The sequence below is a fragment of the Caretta caretta genome, chromosome 2 (genome assembly GCF_965140235.1).
Source record: "Caretta caretta isolate rCarCar2 chromosome 2, rCarCar1.hap1, whole genome shotgun sequence".
NCBI classification, from domain to species: domain Eukaryota; kingdom Metazoa; phylum Chordata; order Testudines; family Cheloniidae; genus Caretta; species Caretta caretta.
Window position 1 is genome coordinate 193,194,884 of NC_134207.1, and position 23,753 is coordinate 193,218,636.

Consider the following 23,753-nt stretch of genomic DNA (forward strand, 5'->3'; position numbering starts at 1 on the left):
ATGTCTGCTTAAGATGGCAATTAGACCTTCTAGCTCCAGTGTAGACATGCCCACAGCTAATGTTCTACCACCTTCAGAGTTGTTTTAGCCAGCTGTGCTTGCTAAAACTGGCTGTACATCTAACTTAGGTGTTCCTTATTAAAGGCTGTCCCTCCAGACCAAAATGGACTCAGATTGTCAGTAGGAAATCATGGGCATTCCTTTAGTCACTAGGTTGATAAAAGAATAAAGGTAAGCTTGTCTTTCCAGATACTCAGCATTTTGTGTTTTGTGAATTGCTTAGGTTGCAAAACGAAACGGCAGCCAATGAAGTCCTTGGGACCATTCAAAACTACTTCAGATCCCAGCCCTTTGAATTTAGGGGTGCTCAAATCATAACTGGGCAAGAGGAAGGGGTGTATGGATGGATTACAGCCAACTATTTAATGGGCAAGTTCTTGGAGGTGTGTGGAAAAAAATGCATGTTTTATTTTATACTGTTGCTTATGAATCACAAGTTTTGGAGGGGATGCATGTTAAAACAGAGTAGCCATTGGTTCCACATTTCCACCAAAAGTAGATCACAGACAAGCTTTTGCTATAGAGGGAGAATAAAACGAATAGAGTTTTTTATCCTAACTAGGAACAATGGAAATATTTAAAAGGCATGTTGATGGCCAAGGTAGAACTCATAACAAGATACAGAAATAAGATTCCTGTCTAAATGGAATATCTAATGCTTAGTCTAAACACAAAAATTGTACTTCTTCCCCATATCCCATCATCTGGGTCTGGATCATTGTGCAAGCATTCTCCAGCTTTGTCTGTCCCAGGCAGCCCTCAACTCCACCTGCTTATCTTCTTTAATCCAATCCATCTATCAGTTCTTCAGCTTTCCCCAGGGTCTCTCTCCTGCCACCCTCTCATTCATGCCCTGTGTATGTCCGAACTAGCCAAGTCATGCTTCCTGGATTTTTGTCAACCACATCTTGGACTTTATCTTCCATCCTAATACTTTTATTTGTACCATTCTATCTATATCAGCATAGCTAAAGTAGTACAACCCCCTTAGCGGGGATGCAGTTATACCATGGTATAGATGATTATAGCAGTATAGCTATTTCTGTGTAGGAAAGGGGATAATCTAGACTGATATGTGGCAACTTTATACTAGTATAGCTGCATTCATACTAGGGGTTGTACCAGTTAAGTATCTTGGTAAAAAATCCCACCCTTAACTGACATAGTTATACTGGTACAAAATCAGGTATAGACAAGACCTACCTCTAGCTCAATTCTGTGTGTGGAATTAAACATACAGCAGTGATCTTCAGTGCTCAGTTGTGTTAATTACAGGTGTTTACTCCCCAAAATATTTGAGAGAATTATCCTAGTTAATCTTGCTAGAATAAAAAATTCAATCAATTTCCTGCATGGTATTAACTTTCCCTATTGAACAGTTACTATTGGATCATGACAGTTTGCAAAGTGGATTTTGATTATCTTAATCCAAAATAATATTTTGCTCCAAACACATTTGCAGAAATCAGTCACATAATTGATAGTATATGAACACGGTGAAAACACAAATATCCTGATATCAAAATTGCACACCCTGGGACAAATTTTTCCCTCACTTACATCCATGCAACATTGACTTCACTGAAGGCAGTTTCTTACTATGCAGGCCTTTAATGATCAAAATTGTGAATTCTGCTTGGCAAATTCTTAGATTTTTTTTTTTTAACGCCACAAGGGACCACGGATGCTGGGAAGCCAGTTTAGTACATGGAGTTCAGATGAGTTGAGCTTCATGAAGATTTTGGCACACAGTATGAAACTGAAAAAAATTAAACTTTTCACCAATCTTGTGATACTGGAAAAAGTCTAGGAGTGAAATCCTAGCCCATTGAAGTCAACGGGAATCTTGCCATTGACTTCAATGGAGCCAGGATTTTACTCTAGGAGTTTGCCTGTAGATGTTTGCTGGAGCATGCAGTCTGTTCTCACTTCTCCCTTCCCATCACAACACATACTTGCGCAAAAGGAAAACTCCTTCAATAAATAATGGCAATATTAAAAGAAATTGTGGAGGGTGCATACTTTTCCTTTTAATGACCTGCAGATCCAACAGCGTTTTGCTGTTTTCACACAAACACAGGCAAATAGGTGGCTAGAAAAATCCAAATAACTTCTCAAAAACTGAAAACCACCAGATAAATGGGTCTTGCTTATAGGCCTACAGTGATGGAATTATTTTTAAAATATAAAAACCTTCATAGAAGCTCTCGGGCAGATCCTCAGCTGGTGTAAATTGCCGTAGCTCCATTGACTTCAACAGAACATTCAGCTGAGGAGCTGGCTCTCTAGCTACTGGGCAGAAACCCAATTTTCTGTTTCATAGGGAATTCCACTGTTTCAAAAAAAATTTTCATTCAGAAATTGAACAAACAAAATTCAAATTAAAAAAATTGCAATGAACTTAAAAATGTTTTGGGTTGGTCAAAAACCTTTGATAAAATGTAAACATTTAGTCCCAATTTCTACCGTTTTAAACTTTTTACATGTTTTTCATGTAAAAAACAATGAATTTCATTTTGAAAAGTTGTTTCAAAATAAAGCAAAACCGTCCATTCTGAAAAGTCGAAACGGGACATATTTTGACACTATTGAAACTCTTGGTTTTTAATAAACTAAATTTTGTGAAAGTGTTTTTTTCCAAAATGTTTCAATTTTGATTAAAATGGCATTTTTCATTAAGTGTTTTCATTAAAAATTTCCTGCTGCCAGCTCTACCAACTCTGTTCTTCTTTCACTTCTGGCCTGTCTCTTTATTCTTTTGCACTGTAACCATCTCAGACCTTTTAATATTTTATTTCTCCTTTATTAATACTTTACTTACTGTTTGTAAAGTGTTACCTTCAGACTACCTCTGTCAGGAAAATAAGTGAATATTATTTCCATTTTACACATACAGAAAGATTAAGTGATTTGTCCAAGTTCACATACAGAGGCAGTTTCAGAACCAGGATTAGAGGCTGCCTGACCTGTGCTCTGAACACTAAGCAATACCTCTCTGAATTTTAGTTATGCTTGACCTTCCCTTCATTCTTCAGCTTCATTTCCCTTTGTGAAAAAATATCACCCTAAACTAAAAAACTTGATGAGACAATGCTTTACACACAAGTGAGCTTTTCCTGAGTGATGTTTTACACTATTACAGCTATATTGTAGATTTAAAAGTAATTTAATGAGTGAAAGAGCTTGAAGAAAGAACATAGAAAAGCAGATGACATTTCAAACTTACCTGTTTAATTTTTAGAAAACCCTTTGGAGGAGATGGGTCCATCCTCATGGAGCAGAGACTACAGGTGCGCTTGATCTAGGAGGAGCCTCCACTCAACTATCATTTGTCCCAGAAGAGTGTATGCAGAACTCCAATAGCACATTACAGGTGCAGCTGTATGGCTATGAGTACAGTGTGTATACTCACAGCTTCCAGTGTTATGGAAGAGATGAAGCAGAGAAAAGGCTCTTAGCCTTACTAGTGCAGGTACATTCAGGAACTGTGTTGTTTGGTTTGTATTCAGTAACTCTGAACATGTTCTCTCCTGCTATAAGTTCTTATTGCAGTATGGCTTAGAGGCCTCAGTTAGGGCCCCATTATGTTAATTGCTGTGCAGAACATATTGGGTTCATTTTATACATTTAGCCAAACTGAGTATCGCTTATTTTTCTTTTCTTTTTAATATCTTTTTTTGAGGATAGTTTTGTAATTGTGTTTACTTATTTTTCAGTTAATGCCTTGACCCCCTAGGACAGTGGCTCTCAACCTTTCCAGATTCCTGTACCCCTTTCAGGAGTCTGATTTGTCATGTGTACCCCCAAGTTTCACCTCACTTAAGAACTACTTGCTTACAAAATCAGAAATAAAAATACAAAAGTGTCACAGCACACTATTACTGAAAAATTGCTTACTTTTTCATTTTTACCATATAATTATGAAATAAATCCATTGGAATATCCATATTGTACTTACATTTCAGTGTATAGTATTAGAGCAGTATAAATAAGTCATTGTCTCTATGACATTTCAATTTGTACTGACTTCGCTAGTGCATTTTATGTAGCCTATTGTAAAACTAGGCAAATATCTAGATGAGTTGATGTACCTTCTGGGAGACCCCTGCGTACCCTCAGGGGTATGTGTACCCCTGGTTGAGAACCACTGCCCTAGGAGTCAGGCTGTTCAGCTGTTTTGTATAACAAGAATGAATCCATTGTTAAAACTTAACCTGTAAGCCTACTTTCTTCCCTCTGCCAAGAAATATTCTGCTAAGCAATTAAACTAGAAATGTGAATCTTTGCTTTATTTCACAAGTGCATTCTGTGAGATAGGATTTGCTTTGTATGATGATGATCATTAGATCATGCTTTATTCAATACTCTTGTTATGGCAGAGAGGAGAATGGGAGAATACAAACACATATGGTTAAAATACTATTCACATGAAATTAAAAGCTTTCCTGTTAAGACAAAAAAAATTTACTGTTTCCCTCAGAATTCAAGAGACAAGGCCAAGGTTGACAATCCATGCTATCCTCATAATTATGAAACCGTTTTAACGATGAAACATTTGTATGGAAGCCTTTGCACGGAATCTCTAAGGCCAACAAATTACAACCCAGGCCAACTCATAAATTTCAGGGGAACCGGAGACCCAGCTCTGTGCCAGGAGAAGGTGTCCTTATTGTTTAACTTCACTGCTTGCAAGGACAAGGGGAAAGACTGTTCATTCAATGGAGTCCATCAGCCAAAACTTAAAGGGAAGTTTGTGGTAAGTCTGCAAGCACAGTGTTCCTTTTTGCAGCATTTCTTCCCTACCTCTGATTTATATAGGATCTTGAGAGTAAAGTGCCTTTCATCTGGTTTTATTTATAGGCCTTTTCAGGATTCTACTATACAGCCAATGCTTTGAATTTAACTGGACGCTTTCCCCTAGCTGACTTTAATTCAAGTATGTGGTTTTTCTGCTCACAGAACTGGAATCAGGTCAGTATGAATTTTCTGCATTTGGAAAGGGGAAAGATCAAGGAGCACATCACATAGAACTATAGGAAACTGGACCACTTCTGTTCACAGGGATTCATATGAATAATTTTTTAAAAAGTTCATAGGAATTCTTGCCTTCCTTTCCCATGAGTTTCAAGTTCCTTCCAAACTATAACATAATCCTAGGGTACTTAAACCATGGCCCAGGTTCATGAAACTTTTCCATGATCCTGGGTTGAGTTTCCTACTTGTAGTGAAACAAGGAACTAGGCAAAATGCATACGTTTTCTATTTCATTCTGTGAGTCTTGTGCACCTGTCATGACACATCACAGCAAATGGAGCATATTTTTGCCAGAAAGAAACAAAGGGCTTGACTCTCATCTATACTCAGGATCCTTTATACTGTTCTGGCACCATAGAGGGGCCTTAAAGTGGGTAAGTGGTATAAAAGAGCCTTACTGTAAATAAGAATCAGGCCCAGTTCTCCAGGAAAAACTCTTGTACTGAACAATCTAAATCTTTACAGTTATCAGTCTACAAATAAAGACATTTTCAGGAAGACGCTCTTTTGCTGAACTTCTATATTGAATGTCAGCTCAATGGTTACAGAATGAGTGATTACACATGACCAATTTAGCACTAAAAACTTTCATCTTGAAGTTGTATGTCTACACGTGCAGCTGGTTATGCGATTCCCAGCTTGAGTAGACATACTCACACTAGCTCTCATCAAGTAAGCAGACTAAAAGTTGTAGTGTAGCCGTAGTAGCGTGGGCAGTGGTGAGCAGCAGCACGGGCTAGCTGCCCTGTGTACAAACCCAGTTGGATCCCATGGATATGTGCTTGGGGCAGCCAGTCCATGTACTCTGGGTGGCTAGTCCGTGATGCCACTTGCCACTGCCCATGCTTAACAGTGTAGCTGTGGCACTGGTTAGTGAATCACACCCCCAGCTCTAAGTGTAAATGTAGCCTAATTGAAGCCTCTCTGGCACAAAACTACAATATGGAATGTGTGTTAGTATTTGCTTTTTAATTTGGTTGTGACAGTCATGGTCCAGACACCACAGGGGACAACAGAAGATTTAAACCACAAAAAATAAGCAGTTAAATCAACTGATTGTTGCCAGTGTTGCTGTACTACACAAATATATTGAGTAAGGTCTTTTATGAAAGCTTGTAGTGTTCTGAACTCGATGGTCATTCTGAGGGTTTGTGTGTGGGTACAATTGTAACTGTCATAACTGTGGTGCAACTCCAACCTCACCTCAGAACAGGGCAGGAAAGCAATCAGGCAGGAAGGGGCTATCTTCCTAACCAGAGGAAACCAGTTTTAAGAACCCATCCATTGGTCCAGCTCAGGAAAAAACTATGGTGGACCATTAAAGTAATGAAAAGATATAGATAAAAGATATAGATATTCAAAAAGTGAGGGAAATATAGACAATTTATAGACAATTGGGGATTTCCCCCACTTTTTGCATATCTATAGCGACTGAAGGAAAAAACCTGGAAGTCTTCTAAAATGGAAGGGGGTTGAAATGAAAGGTGTCCAGAAACTGAGGGACAGTCACTTGGTGCGGGTGCTGTCCATGAAATGCTGGATCTTCTTTATGGCTAGGGGACATGCTGGGAAACTGTTCACAGGCAAAATAACTTTTATTAGAAAAGTGATTTTTATCTAATATGAAAGTATGAAAACCTGAGGTTCTGTCTTTCTTTTTTTACTGTGTAACTTGTATATGATTGCTCTCCCTTGCTATTTAATCTTTTAATCTGTGGCTTTTCTGTTAAATAAATCTTTCATTTATTTTTACCACAAGCAAGTCTCTGGTATGCAAACTGTATGTGGGGGGTGAGGGGAAAAGAGAGAGAGAGAGTGTGTCATGGTCAGCGGGGGGGGGGGGGGTTCACACTTTTGGGATGATGAACCAAAGGGGAAACATCTGAGTGCCTGGTAGTTAAGAACTTGGGGAGGATGAATTTGGGGAAACTTGGGACTGGAAGGGCTGCTAGTGTCATCCTGCAAGGAGTAACCAGCTGGTGAAAGCCAGGGTGAGACCTTGTGCGTGTGGGCAGGCTACTGGTGTCAGGGGTCTGAACCAAAGCTGCATGAGGGCACCAAAAATTACAGGGAAGGCAGTGACGGACCCGCTTACTGGTCTAGGTCAGTCCCGAAATGTCACATAGGGGTCTGCTCTTTGTTGCTGGTACTTGTAGGGAAGGAAAAATTATGCTTATTAGTGTACCTACCTATTGCAATGGAATCATTAGACATTACTTATGTCCTTTATGGTTTGTAATATCTAAGAAGAGCCCTTGAGACAGGGAGAGCCTCAGTATTCCAAGGTTTTTTGCTTGTTTTGAGGAGAGAGTTTGCTTAATAAGAGCCATTATCTTGATGTAAGGATTCAATGCAATAAATCCAGAAAGAACTACACTTCTCTTTGTACTAAGTGTACTTTGTACACTTTGTACTTCATCCTACTTGAGATTAAGTCAATGGCAACATTTCCATTAACTTAGATGGGAGCAAGATTGGGCCTGGAGGCAGATTTATTCTTCGTTGGTCACCAGGAGAATGAGCATAATTTAGAGTGGTCCTTAAATTTGAAACCTTCAGTGAAGCTATGCTGGGCCCCAAAGTGGCACTCTGCCACTTGTCATATTGCTCGTTCAGACTGCCATGCTTTGTGCTCTGTGCTGCTTGGTATTTCTTCTCTGATTTTAAGATTGTTTATCAGTTGCTGTGCTTGTACTCTTCAGGTCACCTCTCTGTTCTCATAGCCCCTCTGGCCCCCACTAGCACCCTTGTCAGTGTTAAATGAAGTGGGGGATCTTAGCTCTTCACGCATAACTTTGTACTCAAGCTGTTACCACACTGGCTATCTTCAGAGAGCATCCCACTCCAAAATGATCACCAAAAACCACCCCACTGATATGCACAGTATTTGACCTACAGGACTTTTTGTGTCAAGCAGCCATACTTTCTCAGAACCTCTTGTCAAATCTGTGCTTCTGTACTGCATCAGCATATACTGCAGACAATATTCTGATCTTAGCTACATCAGTGTAAATTCACAGTAACTTGAGTGACCTCAGTGGCGTTATTTCAGATTTACATTGAGGTAGCTGTGTCACAAACTGGCCCTGTGTTCTCTGCCAGCACTCCAAACTATAATTGTACGTCCTTATGATCTGATCACTTGTTGTCACACTTAGGATGACTGTGCAATCTTCTTGAAGAGCTTTGCCCCTGAAATTTATTACCACAATTTTAGATATGCTACAAGGATCAGATAGATTGAAATTGTTAGTCACTACATTTTCTTTCATGCAAGTTTTATTTTTAATTATTGTTTACAGTACAAATACATCAACAGCATAGTCACTTCCCATTAAATTGCTATGTCTATTTGCCTACAATAATATTTTTCTTAAGATGTGTCTGAAAACAGCAGGTAAGTACTAATTAGATTGGGAAGTGTACTGCATGCAAGTCCTTCTTAGTTAAAAGAACAGTGTTTGGTATTTTAATGTACATGTTGATCGTATTTATTTTTATTTGTCAGCTTCCATTTATGCTGCCTAAGTTTGAAGAAACATATGCTAGATCCTACTGCTTTTCAGCAAACTACCTCTATTACTTGCTTGTACATGGATATAAATTTAACACAGAGACTTGGCCCCAGATACATTTCCAAAAAGAAGTGAGTATTAGTTATTTATTTGTATTAATTATTATTATAACATGAAGAATTTGGAAAATGGTGATAGGACATCTTACCTTGCAAATACATACTGATTGTGGGCAGCTTCTGCAGAAGATTTTTAGATATTGAGAGCTAAGTAAGGGCTGTGTCTTTAGCTCCAATGCCAACTCCTAATGATTCCAGTGGTGAGAAAATGATTCGATGATCCTAGATTCTTTAGAGTTTTAAAGAGCGAGATAAAAAATTCTGCTCTCCATTACATCTGTGCAAATCCACAGAAGTCACTTGGGCTGCACAGCGGTATGTAATAGGATGGCAATATTTGCCTGAAACACCTTGCCACGACTAAGTGAGTTCTGTTGACTCACTGAGTGGGCGATAACTTGTTACCACCTGGATATAAGGGAGGGAGAGAAGATGAAAGGCATGATCTGAGCAGTCCTGAAGGAGGGATCATATGAGTAGCTAAGCCTAGTGGTGAGACAGTTTCAGCTAATCTTAGTTACCTTATTACTCTTCTTCATTAACAGCCAAACTCCAGGGTGGTGGGTGCGAGTTTGGACTTTACGTACTGTGTCTATAGAGCAGTTTGAGAAAGATGTCTGCTCACAGGATGTAACAGAAAGCAGAGTTTGGCCCAGTGTGTAATGATCTACCCAGATGGGATCCCACTGAAATCAACAGGACTCTCTACAGGTAGTAGGGTCTGGCCATAAAAATCAAATGGCAGGACTGGGGCCCAAATGAGGGCACTGAAAAGCAGGCCTCTGTGTTGCCTTTTTCTTAGGATTGATGGGGTGATCGACTCCTAGGTTTTATTACTTTTACAGAAGTGTAGAGGACAGGACTGTAAACAAACTTTCTGCACCCACCACCATTTAGATTCTGTGACAGTTACAGCAGTATTTCCTTTGAATAATCAGATTCGTCTATACTGTGATTCCTTCCTTCCCACTACAAGTCTTATTTCTGCAACTTGTTTCAATCAGATTTGTAAACTCTTCATGGAGCTTTCAAACGGGTTAGCATTGGCCCATTACAACATGAGGTAACACAAAATGAAGAGGGTGCAGACACTGTACAATAAAAGTAATCCTCACTGCACTTGAGAACAAGGCATCAAGAAATTCTGAGCAAGATTTTTCTAAATAGCAGAGCTCCATCATTTGGGCAAATCGACCAGTATAGAGAAGGAAATAATTACTCTGCCTTCTTTGCTTTACCATGTGGGGGCCAGCTACTAGAAGATCTCCAAGTCTTTGCAGTAGGTAAATTAACTCCTATGCAAAAGGCCAGCACAAAGGTTATTTTGAGGTCTTTAACCAGAACATCTCTGTTGCATAAGCCTTGTATTGGTCCTCAGCACAAGGGTGAATTTCACTTATGATTGTTCCCTCACGGCCAGCAGCACAAAGTACTGATCCAGGTGAAACACAATGTACTTATTTAAAAGGACATGTTTCTGAATGACAAAGAACAGTTATTTCTAGGAGTGCCACCAGGGCCCAAACCTGCCAGGCAAAGGGATGACAGACAGCCCACTCCTACAGTCTCCAACCAATCCGCCTAATCTCACCAGTTGCCTGCAAACAATTCCCCTCTCTCCTGTGTTGGGCAAAAAGAAGGGGGTCAATGACTTTATAAATACTGAGGAGCTACAGCAATCAACAATATTGCACAAGAACAAGAGTTAATATTAATAATAATAAGAGTGACTGACTGATTTGGGGCTTTCTCCTGGCCTTTTTTTGTAGGTGCCATTTTGTAAGAGGCTGTCTTTTGAAAATTCAGGGTTAAAGTGTGTGTGTGTGTGTGTGTGTGTTTTTTAATTCAAGTGTAAGTAGACAAACACCAGGATGGTGAAAGCAGAGTCCAGTTCTATAATTGTTATGCTTGCTGATATCTTAAATTGTACTTCAAACTAAGATACTTATAGTGATACACACACATTCTAAATAGGATAAATTAAGATAAAATAGATGAGATAGTCAGAGCCATACCCTACTCATTCTCAGTGTGGGATCCAATCGGATGTCTTTATCTCAATTGTTTAAGCCAGGTGATATAGAAACTGAGATGCAATGATTTTTTGCACACTTTACAGGATTCCACTTTCGTCCCTCTATGTAATATTGAAAGATTTAGGGACTTACCTGTTCTCCAAAAATCCTTGCACGCCTTTGGGCTTGGCTACAGTTGCAAGTTAGAACACTTTTAGTCAGCCCCGGGTGCCCTAAGTCCTGAGGTGTCCACACTGGCAAGGCACGTAGAGCTCCCAGACTCCGGGGCTGGAGTGCTCCTGGTAATCCACCTCCATGAGAAACATAACGCTTGCTGCGCCCGTCTGGAGTGCCACAGCGCCAGTGTGGATGCCCTGGTCTGTTAGTGCACTCTGATCGGCCTCCAGAAGTGTCCTACAATGCTTGTTCTAGCCACTCTGGTCATCACTTTGAACTCTACTGCCCTGCCCTCAGGTGACCAACCATCAGACCCGCCCTAAAATTCTCTGGGAATTTTGAAATTCCCCTTCCTGTTTACTCAGCCAGGCGTGGAGTGCTCTCGGCATATCTTTCCAGGTGACCATGCCACCACATGATCCCCAGTATGGAGCAATGGTGAGGTGCTGGACCTCATCAGTGTTTGGGGGGAGGAAGCTGTCCAGTCCCATCTGCGCTCCAGCTGTAGGAATTATGATACCTTCAGGCAGATATCAAGGGACATGATGGAAAGGGGCACACTGCAGTGCAGGGTTAAAGTGAAGGAGCTGCAGAATGCCAACCACAAAGTGTGGGAGGCAAACAGCTGCTCTGATGCTGCCCCCGTGACCTGCCGTTTCTAAGAAAAGCTGGACGTGATACTTGTGGGCAAGCCCACCTCCACTCTGAAGAGCACCATGGACGCTTGAGGCCATAGCAGCACAGAGTTCAACAAGGCAGGAGGAGGAAAGCGGGAGCGAGGGTGCTGAGGGGGACAGCCCAGCATCCCTAGACGCATGCAGCCAGGAGCTGTTTTCAAGCCAGGAGGAAGGCAGCCATTCGCAGTGGACGGTGCTTGTGGAAGAACAGCAGAGGAGTGCGTGGTAAGTGGCTTCTGAGAAGGTAGTTGTTCAGTACGGGCTCTCAGGGTGAGGGGGGTTAGGGCTGCATGCACGCCTAGATGCAGAATAGGGAGTCTGTGTGCTCTCTCACATCGTGGTAATCAGCCTCAGTGATCTCTTCAAAGGTCTCATGCAGAAGCTGGGCAATCTGCTTGCACAGGTTCCTTGGCAGAGCGACTGTGCTCCTTGTCCCAGTCAGGCTAACATGTCTGCGCCACTGTGCCATGAGAGGCGGGGGCACCATTGCTGCACACAGGCAAGCTGCATATGGGCCAGGACAGAAGCCACATTGTAGTAGCAGACCCTCCCTTGCTTCCCAGGTCACCCTCAGCAGCGAGAGATCTTCCAGGATGAACTCATCCTGTGGAAAATGTGGGGACAGTGTTCAGTATAGGGGCCCACTGCAGCTGTTGGCTCTTCCCAAGGCACAGAACCCCAGAGGACAGTACAGCCATGAAACAACCAGTCCTCCTTGCCCCTTTGCTTACTCACCATTTTCGGGCTCCTGTGGGTTACATGCGCTTGCTTTGGGACAGGCAATTTCTGCTATTGTATTCACTGTACTTGTCTTTAAATTCGGTCGAATCATTGCTCTGTCTGGTGTGAACAATGCTGCCTCTGTTAAGTGTTGCATTTTGGCTTTACAGATGCAACCTTGAGATCCCAGCCTTCCTTGTTATCAACGGCCGAAAGACTCCAAAGAATCAGGAGGCGTCCATGAAGAAGCAAAGAGGACCTGCTGCATAAAGTCATGCAGCAGTCCCTTAATGAAAATCAAAAAGTGCATGAGTGGCGGGAGAGTGAAAGGAGGGTCCGCCAGCAGAATGCAGATCGCTGGCACCAAAGCACGGAGCGGCTGTTAAGCATTATGGAGCGCCAAGCAGATTCGATACAGGTGCTCGTAGCAATGCAGACAAAGTTCATCCACGCCCACCCCCCCAGCCCTTGTCCCAAAACTTTCCCTTGTGCCCCCATGTCACCGCCAAGCCACTTTCCCCAACATCCGGGTTCTTATCGCCACCAGCTGCCTCCAACACCTATAGCTTCACCACCCAGCCCTGCAAACTATGACCCTTACACACTGCACTCAACCCCCATCACCATGCATTTTAGCCAGCCTGAAGTGCAGCACTCATTGCACAGCACTCTAGACAGGAAGGCTGAGTATGGTAACAGGACATACGCAAATCTGTGATTGTCCCATTCCCCCCCCCCCCCCCCCCCGCCGCCCCCTTCCATCCTCCCACAGAGATCAGATGTGTCATGCCCTTTTTGTTTCCCAAGCAGTTGTTTCTTTTCAATAAATGAATTTTTTGGCTTTGAAAACATTCTTTATTGCATTAAGTAAAAGATACTGTAGTCCAGGAAAGCAACAGGCACTGCAAGTCAGTGGCGTCGTATGTAGCAAACACAGATGCTACTAGCATTGGAACCACTGCACTTCACTCCTGTGGAGGGCACCAAACATTACTGGTGGCTTCAGCATCAAATTGCTCCCTCAAGTGATCCCTAATCCTTACAGCCCTGCGCTGGGCCCCTCTAATAGCCTTGGTCTCTGGCTGTTCAAATTCAGCCTCCAGCTGTTGAACCTCCGAGGTCCATGCCTGAGCGAAGCTTTCACCCTTCCCCTCACAAATGTTATGGAGGGTACAGCACATGGCTATAACTGTGGGGATGTTGTCATTGGCCAGGTCCAGCTTCCCATACAGACAGGACCAGCAGCCCTTTAAACGGCCCAAAGCACACTCAACAGTCATTCTGCACCGACTCAGCCTGTTGTTGAACCGCTCCTTGCTGCTGTCAAGGCTCCCTGTGTAGGGTTTCATGATCCACAGCATTAAAGGGTAAGCGGGGCCTCCAAGGATCACTGTGGGCATTTCGACTTCCCCTTACAATGATCTTCTGGTCTGGGAAGAAAGTCCCAGCTTGCAGCTTCCTGAACAGGCCAGTGTTCCGAAAGATGCGTGTGTCATGCATCTTTCCGGACCAGCCTGTGTTAATATCTGTGAAACGCCCACGGTGATCCACAAACACCTGGAGAACCATAGAGAAATACCCCTTCCGCTTTATGTACTTGGAGGCTAGGTGGTCTGGTGCCAGAATTGGATATGTGTCCCATCTATCGCCCCTCTGCAGTTAGGGGAAACCCATTTGTGCAAAGCCAACCACAATGTCACGCACATTGCCCAGAGTCAGGGTTTTTCCGCGCAGGATGCGATTAATGGCCCTTCAAACGTGCATCAACATGATTCCAACAGTTGACCTTCCCACTCCAAACTGGTTAGCGAGCGATCGGCAGCTGTCTGGAGTTGCCAGCTTCCAGACTGCAATAGCCACCCGCTTCTCCACCAGCAGGGCAGCTCTCAATCTTGTGTCCTTGCACCGCAGGGTGGGGGCAAGCTCAGCACACAGTCCCATGAAAGTGGTTTTTCTCATCTGAAAGTTCTGCAGCCACTGCTCGTCATCCCAGACTTGCATGACAATGTGATCCCACCACTCAATGCTTGTATCCTGAGCCCAAAAGCGGCGTTCCACTGTGGTGAGCATGTCCGTAAATGCCACAAGCAATCTTGTGTTGTATGCGTTACGTGAGTCGACATCATCGTCTAACTCCTCACTGTCACTTTGTAGCTTAAGGAGTAACTTGACTGCAATTCATGACTTGCTGGCGAGACTCATCAGCATATTCCTCACAAGTTCAGGATCCATTCCCGTGGACTGAAAGGGAAGACAGAGCACCCAGTACAAAAAACTTTGAAAGATGGCACCAAATGTAGACTGAAGCACAGGGATTGCTGGGATGCAAAGCGATGCATCACAGGGCATTCGGACAGGACCCAGAATGCCCCATCCCCTTCCCACAAGCCACAGCGCCAGAATGGGAAGAGGTGCTCTGAGGGATAGCTGTCCATAATGCACCGCTCCCAATGCCGCTGCAAGTGCCGCAAATGTGGCCACGTCACTGCGCTTGCAGCTGACCGTGTAAACATACGGCAGCGCTTTCCCTGCTGCGGTCTCCGAGGGCTGGTTTAACTCACAGCGCTCTACATCTGCAAGTGTAGCCATGCCTTTTGCTAAGGCCTTGCCTCCAGTATTTTTAGAATAGTTGCCAGTGTCAGCTGTGCTGCAGCTTTTGGATTCTCTGGCCTTTAGCAAAAAAGGTTGATATGAATTTTTTCTTTTTCACATTTCAGGTTGGTAACAGCAGTATAGCATGGTCTCTTGGTTACATGCTGAACCTCACCAACATGATCCCAGCAGAAAGCCAGCTGATTCAGTTACCTGTGAGCCCTTCTTTGTTTGCTGGTCTCCTCTTTTTCTTCACAGCCGTGGCATTGCTGTGTCTCATCTTTGTTGTTTACTTGTGCGTTGTTTCACGCATGCGAAAGAATATCCGTCATATGGACCATGTACTTGCTACAGAATGAACACTCAGTGACAACAAAAGACAAAAACTTAAATGTTCTTTGAAGAACTGCATTTTAGAAAACCAAGGGAGAAATAAATAAATATATTTATAAAAAAAGGAAAAGGGCCAGAAACATAAGTAGAGTGGAGAACAAAAATCAAGGAAATGGTATTTATGATGCATTGGATCTCTCGAAAGGTCTCAGCACTTATTGCGTTATAGTGCAACAGGCAACTCATTAGTAAACTGTTTTGTTTGTTAAACATTTGGGGGTGGGAGGGTAGGGGAATAATCACCATTCACTATAAGTTATTTTGGCATAAAAGTCTCCAGTAGATTTAACTGGTCAGTAGCTCCAAGATACATGCAAGAGGACAAAACCATAGGCCAAAGGAAGAGTGGCAATACTCCTCTGTTGAAGTGAAGCTAAAAGAAAAACTCATTTCTGAAACTGGTAAGGACATTGGGCACTATCTATGGATTGTAACTGTGACGTGCACTCGGGAAAAAGTACTATTTTCATTACCGTGTAGAACATGACAGAAGATTTAGGCTACCATGTAAACTTGATCACTAAATTATTGAACAACTCCCTTCTCATTTATTTATTTTAAAAAACCCAAGCCCATGATTGCATATCACTATACATTTTGACATTCAGTATATCGGAGGCATCAGCAGCAGCTCTGCATCAACATTTTGTCCTGAAAGCAAGCCTGAAATCCCTCTGTTTTGTACTTTAATAATTAAACGGAGTCTCCAAGTGTGCCATACCAATTCTCCAGAGAGCAACTGAATTTTGTCATTTTTTACTAACTTTTACAAAAGAAATATTTAAAAGGGCTCCCTTACCAAAATGTTGACCTGTTGTCCACATGCTTGTTTGGGTCCTAAACAATTACAGACTGTCCAGACTTCATATTCAGATAATATCTAAGCCATAGGCCCCTTCTGAAACATTAACACACCAAGAGTTTTTCCTCTCATTCAGGGTCAATAGGATAGAGGGCTAGACTCTGTGGCAACGGGGCACAGACTGGGATGTGGGGTGTCTGGCAGGGTAACTGAGTCTTTGGGGAAATGGGGTGGGGAATTTGCAGGGATGCATAGGCCTGGAAGAGAAGAGGCTTGTGTACAGAAGAACCAGGAATGTATGAATGAGCGCCGAAGTGTATCCCCCTGTCCGAGGCAGCAGTGCCATGGGCAGTCCTTCAAGTGCCAGTGTCTCAACACAGACACTCTGTTCCTTCAGCACTGCTGTTCAGCTCTCTGGGGTACCAAGCAGCAACCAGCTGCCTGTACTGATGTGACAGATTTCTGTTACCAATCTGCCTGAGGTGTCAGGTGATCAGGTTGAGGCCACAGGATCGTTAAGGGAGGAGATGACGGAGCACACAAAGTGTCTAAGTTTTAAAGCTTTATTGATAAAATAATAAAATAACAGCAGAGAGTGATGGGTGCTCCCCACATCACTCAGAGGAAGGAAGAAAGCGTTAGTGCCCCAAGCCCTAAGCCACTTTCATACTCATACCTGCACTACCTGAGGCTGGCCAGGCCTGGGTGTAACATAAGAGGAAGAGGAGGGATGGACAGGAGTTCTGTCCTGTGCGCACAGGTCATCCAGGGTTCGCTGCCAATCTCCAAATTGCTCCAGCTCTCAGGAGGGTTTTAAGTCCTGGGCTCCTTTGGGTGTGTTCCATTCCGTGACCTCTGTTCCTGGTGCTCTTTGTGCCAGTCCAAACCAGCTTTCTGTGGTCTTCTCCGCTTTCCCAAAACACAATGGCTCCAGGGAGACGTAGCTCTGCTCCCCCTTGTCGTCTCGCCGGTGTTTTCCTCCTCGGCAGCCCTGGTTCAGTGTACTTTTTCTTTTCTCATGGCTGGCTGTGGCTGGGTGAGATAATTTTTCGTCTAGGGCCGTGTCATAAATATAAAGGGAAGGGTAAACCCCTTTGAAATCCCTCCTGGCCAGGGGAAAGCTCCTCTCACCTGTAAAGGGTTAAGAAGCTAAAGGTAACCTCGCTGGCACCTGACCAAAATGACCAATGAGGAGACAAGATACTTTCAAAAGCTGGGAGGAGGGAGAGAAACAAAGGGTCTGTGTGTCTGTCTATATGCTGGTCTTTGTCGGGGATAGACCAGGAATGGAGTCTTAGAACTTTTAGTAAGTAATCTAGCTAGGTATGTGTTAGATTATGATTTCTTTAAATGGCTGAGAAAAGAATTGTGCTGAATAGAATAACTATTTCTGTCTGTGTATCTTTTTTGTAACTTAAGGTTTTGCCTAGAGGGGTTCTCTATGTTTTTGAAGCTAATTACCCTGTAAGATATCTACCATCCTGATTTTACAGGGGGGATTTCTTCATTTCTATTTACTTCTATTTTTATTAAAAGTCTTCTTGTAAGAAACTGAATGCTTTTTCATTGTTCTCAGATCCAAGGGTTTGGGTCTGTGGTCACCTATGCAAATTGGTGAGGCTTTTTATCCAACATTTCCCAGGAAAGGGGGGGTGCAAGTGTTGGGAGGATTGTTCATTGTTCTTAAGATCCAAGGGTCTGGGTCTGTGGTCACCTATGCAAATTGGTGAGGCTTTTTACCAAACCTTGTCCAGGAAGTGGGGTGCAAGGTTTTGGGAAGTATTTTGGGGGGAAGGACGCGTCCAAACAGCTCTTCCCCAGTAACCAGTATTAGTTTGGTGGTGGTAGCGGCCAGTCCAAGGACAACGGGTGGAATATTTTGTACCTTGGGGAAGTTTTGACCTAAGCTGGTAAAGATAAGCTTAGGAGGTTTTTCATGCAGGTCCCCACATCTGTACCCTAGAGTTCAGAGTGGGGGAGGAACCTTGACAGGCTGTGACCTTGGACTGGGGCCAGCTCTTATCATCAGACTGAGCTTGCTAGCTGCAGTGTTGAGTTAACCCATTCTCTGCTCTCTTTCTCCTTCCCCCTTTGGCCTTTCGCAGCTTGCAAAAGAATCTTCCACTCCCCACTCACACCTTTGACCCTCCCCAAATTGCCCTGTGACGCTTGCAACAGCGTTAGCAATCTACAGTGCTGATCTGCCTCCCCCAGGGGATCCCCGGGGCGGGGGGCTGGGGTGTGACACTGAGACATCTCATCAGAAGTGTCCCAATGTGCGGTTGCTTTGGTGCTCCAGGGAGCTGACCTCATAAAACCCAGCACTGGTTCCCTCTGACCCAGGCCTCCAACCAAAACACTTTCCGCACACCCCCAAATGATCCACCTGACGTCTCCCCATCCCTGCTCTTTCTAGCCCCCTCCCTACCCCTTTACCTTCCCACCCCCTCAGTGCTGCCCACCACCCTAGACACAGTGAGGGAAGGCGGGAGTGAGGATGTCAGAAAGGGCAGGGGGGCTATAGGACAGGTGAGCAGGGCATGGGTGGCAAGTCTGTGCACTGGTATTGAGGCATCAGTGTATTAACTGCTGTCCTAGTGCTGCAGTTATGCACTGGAGAGCTGAGGCAGCTGTGCTGTAGCACCCTGCAAGCCCAATGCCTCAACACCAAGCCACTTGGCTCCTCTACCCCAGGCTTCATATACAACTCTACCCCTCCAAGCCAGGCCTCCCACCTAAAAACTGGCAAAACCTCCCCATGCTTCCTCAGTTGTCCTTGGCTCACCCCACATTCCCATTAACTCCCCTTCTGGTTCCATGTGCTCACCATACAACAGCACCATGTGGAGCCATGGAGGGAGGGTGAGTGAGAAAGGCAGGACAGCATGAAACAGAAATCATGTTTGCATTGCATGGGGCCTGCAGTGGGAGCTGTAGAAGAGAAAGGTGCAGCTCGTCCCACACATCTATGAGTCACTGTAGTCCCATGCCCTCGCTGGATCCTGCTCCCCTAAGGACACTAGCTGGAACACATCCTCACTGCAGTGTATTGGCTCCATATTCCCAGCAGTGATGAGTTCTTCAGCAAGCTCTACGCGAGGGGGTCGGTTGGTAACTTTCTCACCCCTTGCTCATATTTTCAATTTTTTCCTTTATTTCTAAGGTTTTAGTTACACACTTCAAATTAAATCCTGTTCAAACCTGCCTGATGAGTTTAAAAAGGATTTTAACACCTTTTTATTGAAATAAAAGGGTCCAAATATTTTCTCGATTAAAAAGAGACAAACTAAGACCACATTTTCTCTGGTTCCTTGACCAATGCCTATTTCTTGGTCATGGCAGATAACATTAGCGGGACAGAAACATCAAGATGTTTCAAATTATCTTCCAAAGAGATGGAAAATTGGCAGGCTGAAGAACTGATCTTGTGAAGTCCTGGGAATTGTGGGGGTTCAATACCCCAAAAGTTTGGTTCCTCAGTGCCAGGTCTTCAGGATATATCCCTCAAGTGGTTAAAAACTGACTAGCAGAAATAAGCCCAGTGATTTTCAAAGGCACAAACGGTTGTTAAGCCTCTAACTCCTATTGACTTTCTGTGCAAGTTAGGTGCCTGCCATTTGTATCTTTGAAAATCATCCCCTATATCATAAAATTCAGCATTAGAGACCCACTTTGAATTCACATATTCTGAGAAGGGTCAGAGTTGTGGTTTTGATACAACTTTCATTTTTTAAGAATGGTAGAGTGGTTATATTTTGAATCGGATTCCAAGCCCCCTTAAAGTTCAGGCACATTTACACCTAGGGCTTTGTTTCAGGTTCACCTCTTGACTCAAAATGTACATGCCAAAGACAAAAAAATGAAACATATAGATTTCCAACCAACAAGGATACTGACCAGAGAAAGGGAGAGTAGAAGATGAGCCGCCTGAGACAAAAAGACTGTTTCACAGAAAGCAACACCTTGGTCAGGGAGAATTATTTAAAAACTAGCTGCATAGGAGAAACCCATGAGAAATGAAATGGAGATGTCAATGCAAGTGATTTCAATGCACTGCAAATTCATTGTTGAAGTTGAAAAGGTGCCTAGACCTAGACAGGACAAAGCTCTCACATGCAATACAGAGAATAACCCTACACTGATAGGTGTGTCAGGGTATATATACTCTGCACTAGCATGGAAGGGGCTAAGGAGCTGCTATGGGCTGGAATGGCCCCACACCTCTGTGCCTGCAACTCGTGCTAGGACTGGAGGAGGAGTTAAAAGGAAGGGAACCCAGACTTGACAACCCTGGGAAGGGAGCATACTGTTGATCTCTTCCAGCCCTGAAGAGAGGGCTGACAGCCTGCAGAGGAGGGTACAGGACCCCTGAGCAGAAGGGGAAAGAGGCCTGATACTTACACTGGAACCCCAGTGGACAGTGATACTTGCCCCAGGGCCCCTCTGAAACAGAAGAGATCCATACCCTGGAGGGAGCTACAGACAGCTTTTTCTTTTCTTTGACCCCATTCACTGACTGCAGGCTGTCCTGTTGTTTTGCCTGGGACCCCAAAAGGTGCTGAGACTTCAGAGGCCTTGGCTGGAGGGTTGAGCACTGGCCCACAAGAAAGATGCCCTGCAACACCTGCTAAGATGAGGGATAATTGAATTTGTGTGTGTTCCTCATGTAGTGTCTAGGAGGGGTGCCCTACCACAGACAGTAGGGGAATGAACCATGATTCTTCTATCTCTAATTTTTAAAGAATTTGGGGAAGAGGGTAAAATCAGCAACAAAACTGAACCTGAAAGTCATGCTGAAAATTCCCCAGGTGGGAAATGGCCTATGATGACATCTAGTAAGATGGTCCATCATCGTCTGTAATGCTAGTGGGTGGCACCCATGCTTACTTCCTCAGTACTTTTGAATATTTTTTTCTTTTGGGAAGTAACAGGAGGGAAAGTTAATACACAGCCACCTTCTCAGCTAAGTTTACACAGGACTGAGGTAAGGCTAATTTTTAAAAAATATTAATAATGGGGAATAATTAACCTTTTCTGTGTTTTACATCCACACATCCAAGGCCTTCTTCAATGGTGTCCCCTTATTTATAATGGCACAATAATAGCATGTGTAGTATAGTCAAAAGCCCCTGCTGATACTGCTTCAATGGCTATAAACTGCACCCGAATAATATGGGTCACCTAAGTGGCACCTTGGCTATTCATATCTCGCATCTTTGATACAGTTAAATCCCATTTCAAATACTGAATTTTAACAGGCCATAACCCAAGTTTGGTATTCCTCTAAGTGTTAGCAATTCATGAACTCAACAGTAAGCACTACAGTCCTCTGTCAAGGAAGATGTAAATACAGATGTGTGGAACTTACATTTATGCAAATTAGGTACAGCCCTCAAGTTCCTACCAAGTTGTGAAGACACCCACTGGCGCTGTCAAGTTTGAGCATCTCTGATATAAAGGTGAAAGTGTGATTAAAAGACCAAGGAAAGACCTTCTCAGGAAACTCCTATATTTTCCTTATCTTCTGATTTGTCAAGTACGTAATGAGCCACAGATGAAAAAAGCTAATCATTATTATCAGTCCATTACAGAATGGAAAAAATTCAGAATTGCTGATGTGACCTTACACCTGTTTAAAAAAACAATACTATGAATTTTGGGTAGGGTTTTCAAAATAACCTGAGGGAGTTAAATGCTCATCGACCCTTTGTGAACTGTTCCTTGAGTGGTAGCCAACAACACTCACACTGAATAATAAAGCAATCATTTCCTTTTTAAAACATCTTCTTATAAATCAAAACAATATAATACACTAATCACCACAAAAACTAAATTTCAGATACATTTGAACTATTTCATTACACCACTTACAGGGACAGAAAATCAAGGGTACAGCTGTTTCACAACAAGGCCCTTGTTCTCTGTGCCACACTCAGAATCCTTCTCTCATTAGCAAAACCATTTTGCTAATGTTTAGAGGAGTAAAAATCTTCCAAAATCTGAACCACATCACTATCAGTATCTTGATGTATGTACATTAAAGCCAGCTCTGTGAGTTGACTTTCACATAAAGAGCTTTTTAGCCATGTCTTGACTGTCTGCAATACCCTTATATGTTTTTCAAAGCAACACTGATTGGCATGGTGGCCCAACAGAGAGGGCAATGTTGAGATCAGGATAGGATGCTGGCATCAGCTCTTGAAGAGTACTGAGAATGCTGTTTGGCTGCTCATCCCTTGGAATGTCTATCCATTTTTCAGGCCATCTTTGTAGTTCTGCTTTAAAATTATCAAGGTTAGAAAGGTCCACTTTGTATGCATCATTCAGAGCCATCACCGTATTTTCATTCTCTAATACATGAAGTTTATCTGGCACAAGGAACTGAGCAAGAAAACGTGAAGAGCAGTCTATCACTTGCCTCTGAAGCTCTGAAATTACATGGTCCAGGAATGGAATGAATACATTCCTCCTGTCATATTCACCAATGTTATCATAATTCATTTTTCTGCCACGTGTGGGTAGAAGTGACTCTTCAACAGAAACAGCATCAGCCGAACATTTCACTTCAGCATACAGGGAAGCAAAATGTGGGTTGTCATCCGCTCTCAATCTCCTGAGTCTATGAAGAAGAATATTTGCTTCATCCAATACATAAATTAGATCTACAGTACAATGCTGCATATATACGTGCAGAGATTTTGTACATGAAAGTACGTTTTCAACGCACACCATATTAACCAGAAAGTCAAATTTCGTGATGAAATACAACAATCTCTCAGCATCACCATCATTATCAACTATTTTCTCTTAAGTAATCAACAACCACAACTGACTGTTTTGAAGCTACTCATTGTATCCATCTGACTCATCCATTGTGTGCTGCAATCCAAAGGCACCCCCTCCATAATTTGATCCTCTTCTTTCTCACAGAATTTATTCAACAAGCTGTGAGCTCCTGCAGTTCTGTAGGCTGAATGCTAGGATACTTTATAACAGCTTTCAGCGTGGTTATGATTTTGGAGAAAGCATAAAAAAAGTTAGCCACTTGTTGCACTGCACAAGACTGAACAATTGCTGTGTTCAGCTTGTGCATCCTGCAGGCTGAGTGCATGGCTGCTGGAAGGATTTCACAAATTCTTGCCTTCTGACCACTTATATTGCTCATCATGTTACAGCCATAGCCCCTCAGCAGTTCCTTCTGTAACCCCCAAGTGGCTATTCTAGCCATGAAAAGCTCTGTAAGGCTTTGTGTTGTATCAAAGGCTTCTATAAAATCAATGAAGTCTTCAAGGAGTTCTACTTGCCCATCTTCATTTCAGTGGATGTAACGTATAGCCAGTGAAATGTTTTCTTTTGCTAGACAAGCACTAGCTGCATCAGCAATTAAACTGAAAAACGGTGCTGCTTTTACTCTCTATAATCTTTCTCCGTATATGGACTCCTACCAACTTTGTGAGCTCATTTTGCATTTGTTCTGATATGTCCACTGTACTATAGGGTCTATAACTAAGCTGCTCTTTCAAATTAGGGTCCAGTCCTGTGATATAACATGAAAGCGCATGTATAATCTTAGTGTTTATTACTTCTCCCCTCACTAAAATGTTCTGCCTTCTACAAAGGATGGTAATTTTAACTATTTGTTTCAGAGC

At 43.1% G+C, this 23,753-nt stretch overlaps 1 protein-coding gene across 7 annotated transcripts in view; it reads left to right on the top strand.

Moving 5' to 3' along the window:
* Positions 1 to 16,026, top strand: part of ENTPD3 (ectonucleoside triphosphate diphosphohydrolase 3) — a 31,084-nt gene extending 15,058 nt beyond the window's left edge. For 3 of the 7 annotated variants that reach the window (XM_048838711.2, XM_048838710.2, XM_048838713.2), the window contains exons 6-11: positions 284 to 443; positions 3,302 to 3,532; positions 4,541 to 4,816; positions 4,921 to 5,031; positions 8,603 to 8,740; positions 15,035 to 16,026. In XM_048838711.2, coding sequence (XP_048694668.2) covers positions 284 to 443; positions 3,302 to 3,532; positions 4,541 to 4,816; positions 4,921 to 5,031; positions 8,603 to 8,740; positions 15,035 to 15,268 — 1,150 coding nt within the window. In that variant the 3' untranslated portion in view covers positions 15,269 to 16,026. Of the gene's footprint in view, positions 1 to 283; positions 444 to 3,301; positions 3,533 to 4,540; positions 4,817 to 4,920; positions 6,853 to 8,602; positions 8,741 to 11,583; positions 12,736 to 14,228; positions 14,968 to 15,034 lie in introns of those variants that run through there. The other 4 variants (XR_012667186.1, XR_012667185.1, XM_075125711.1 and 1 more) reach the window with 4 other exon arrangements.
* Positions 16,027 to 23,753: the final 7,727 nt, after the last annotated feature.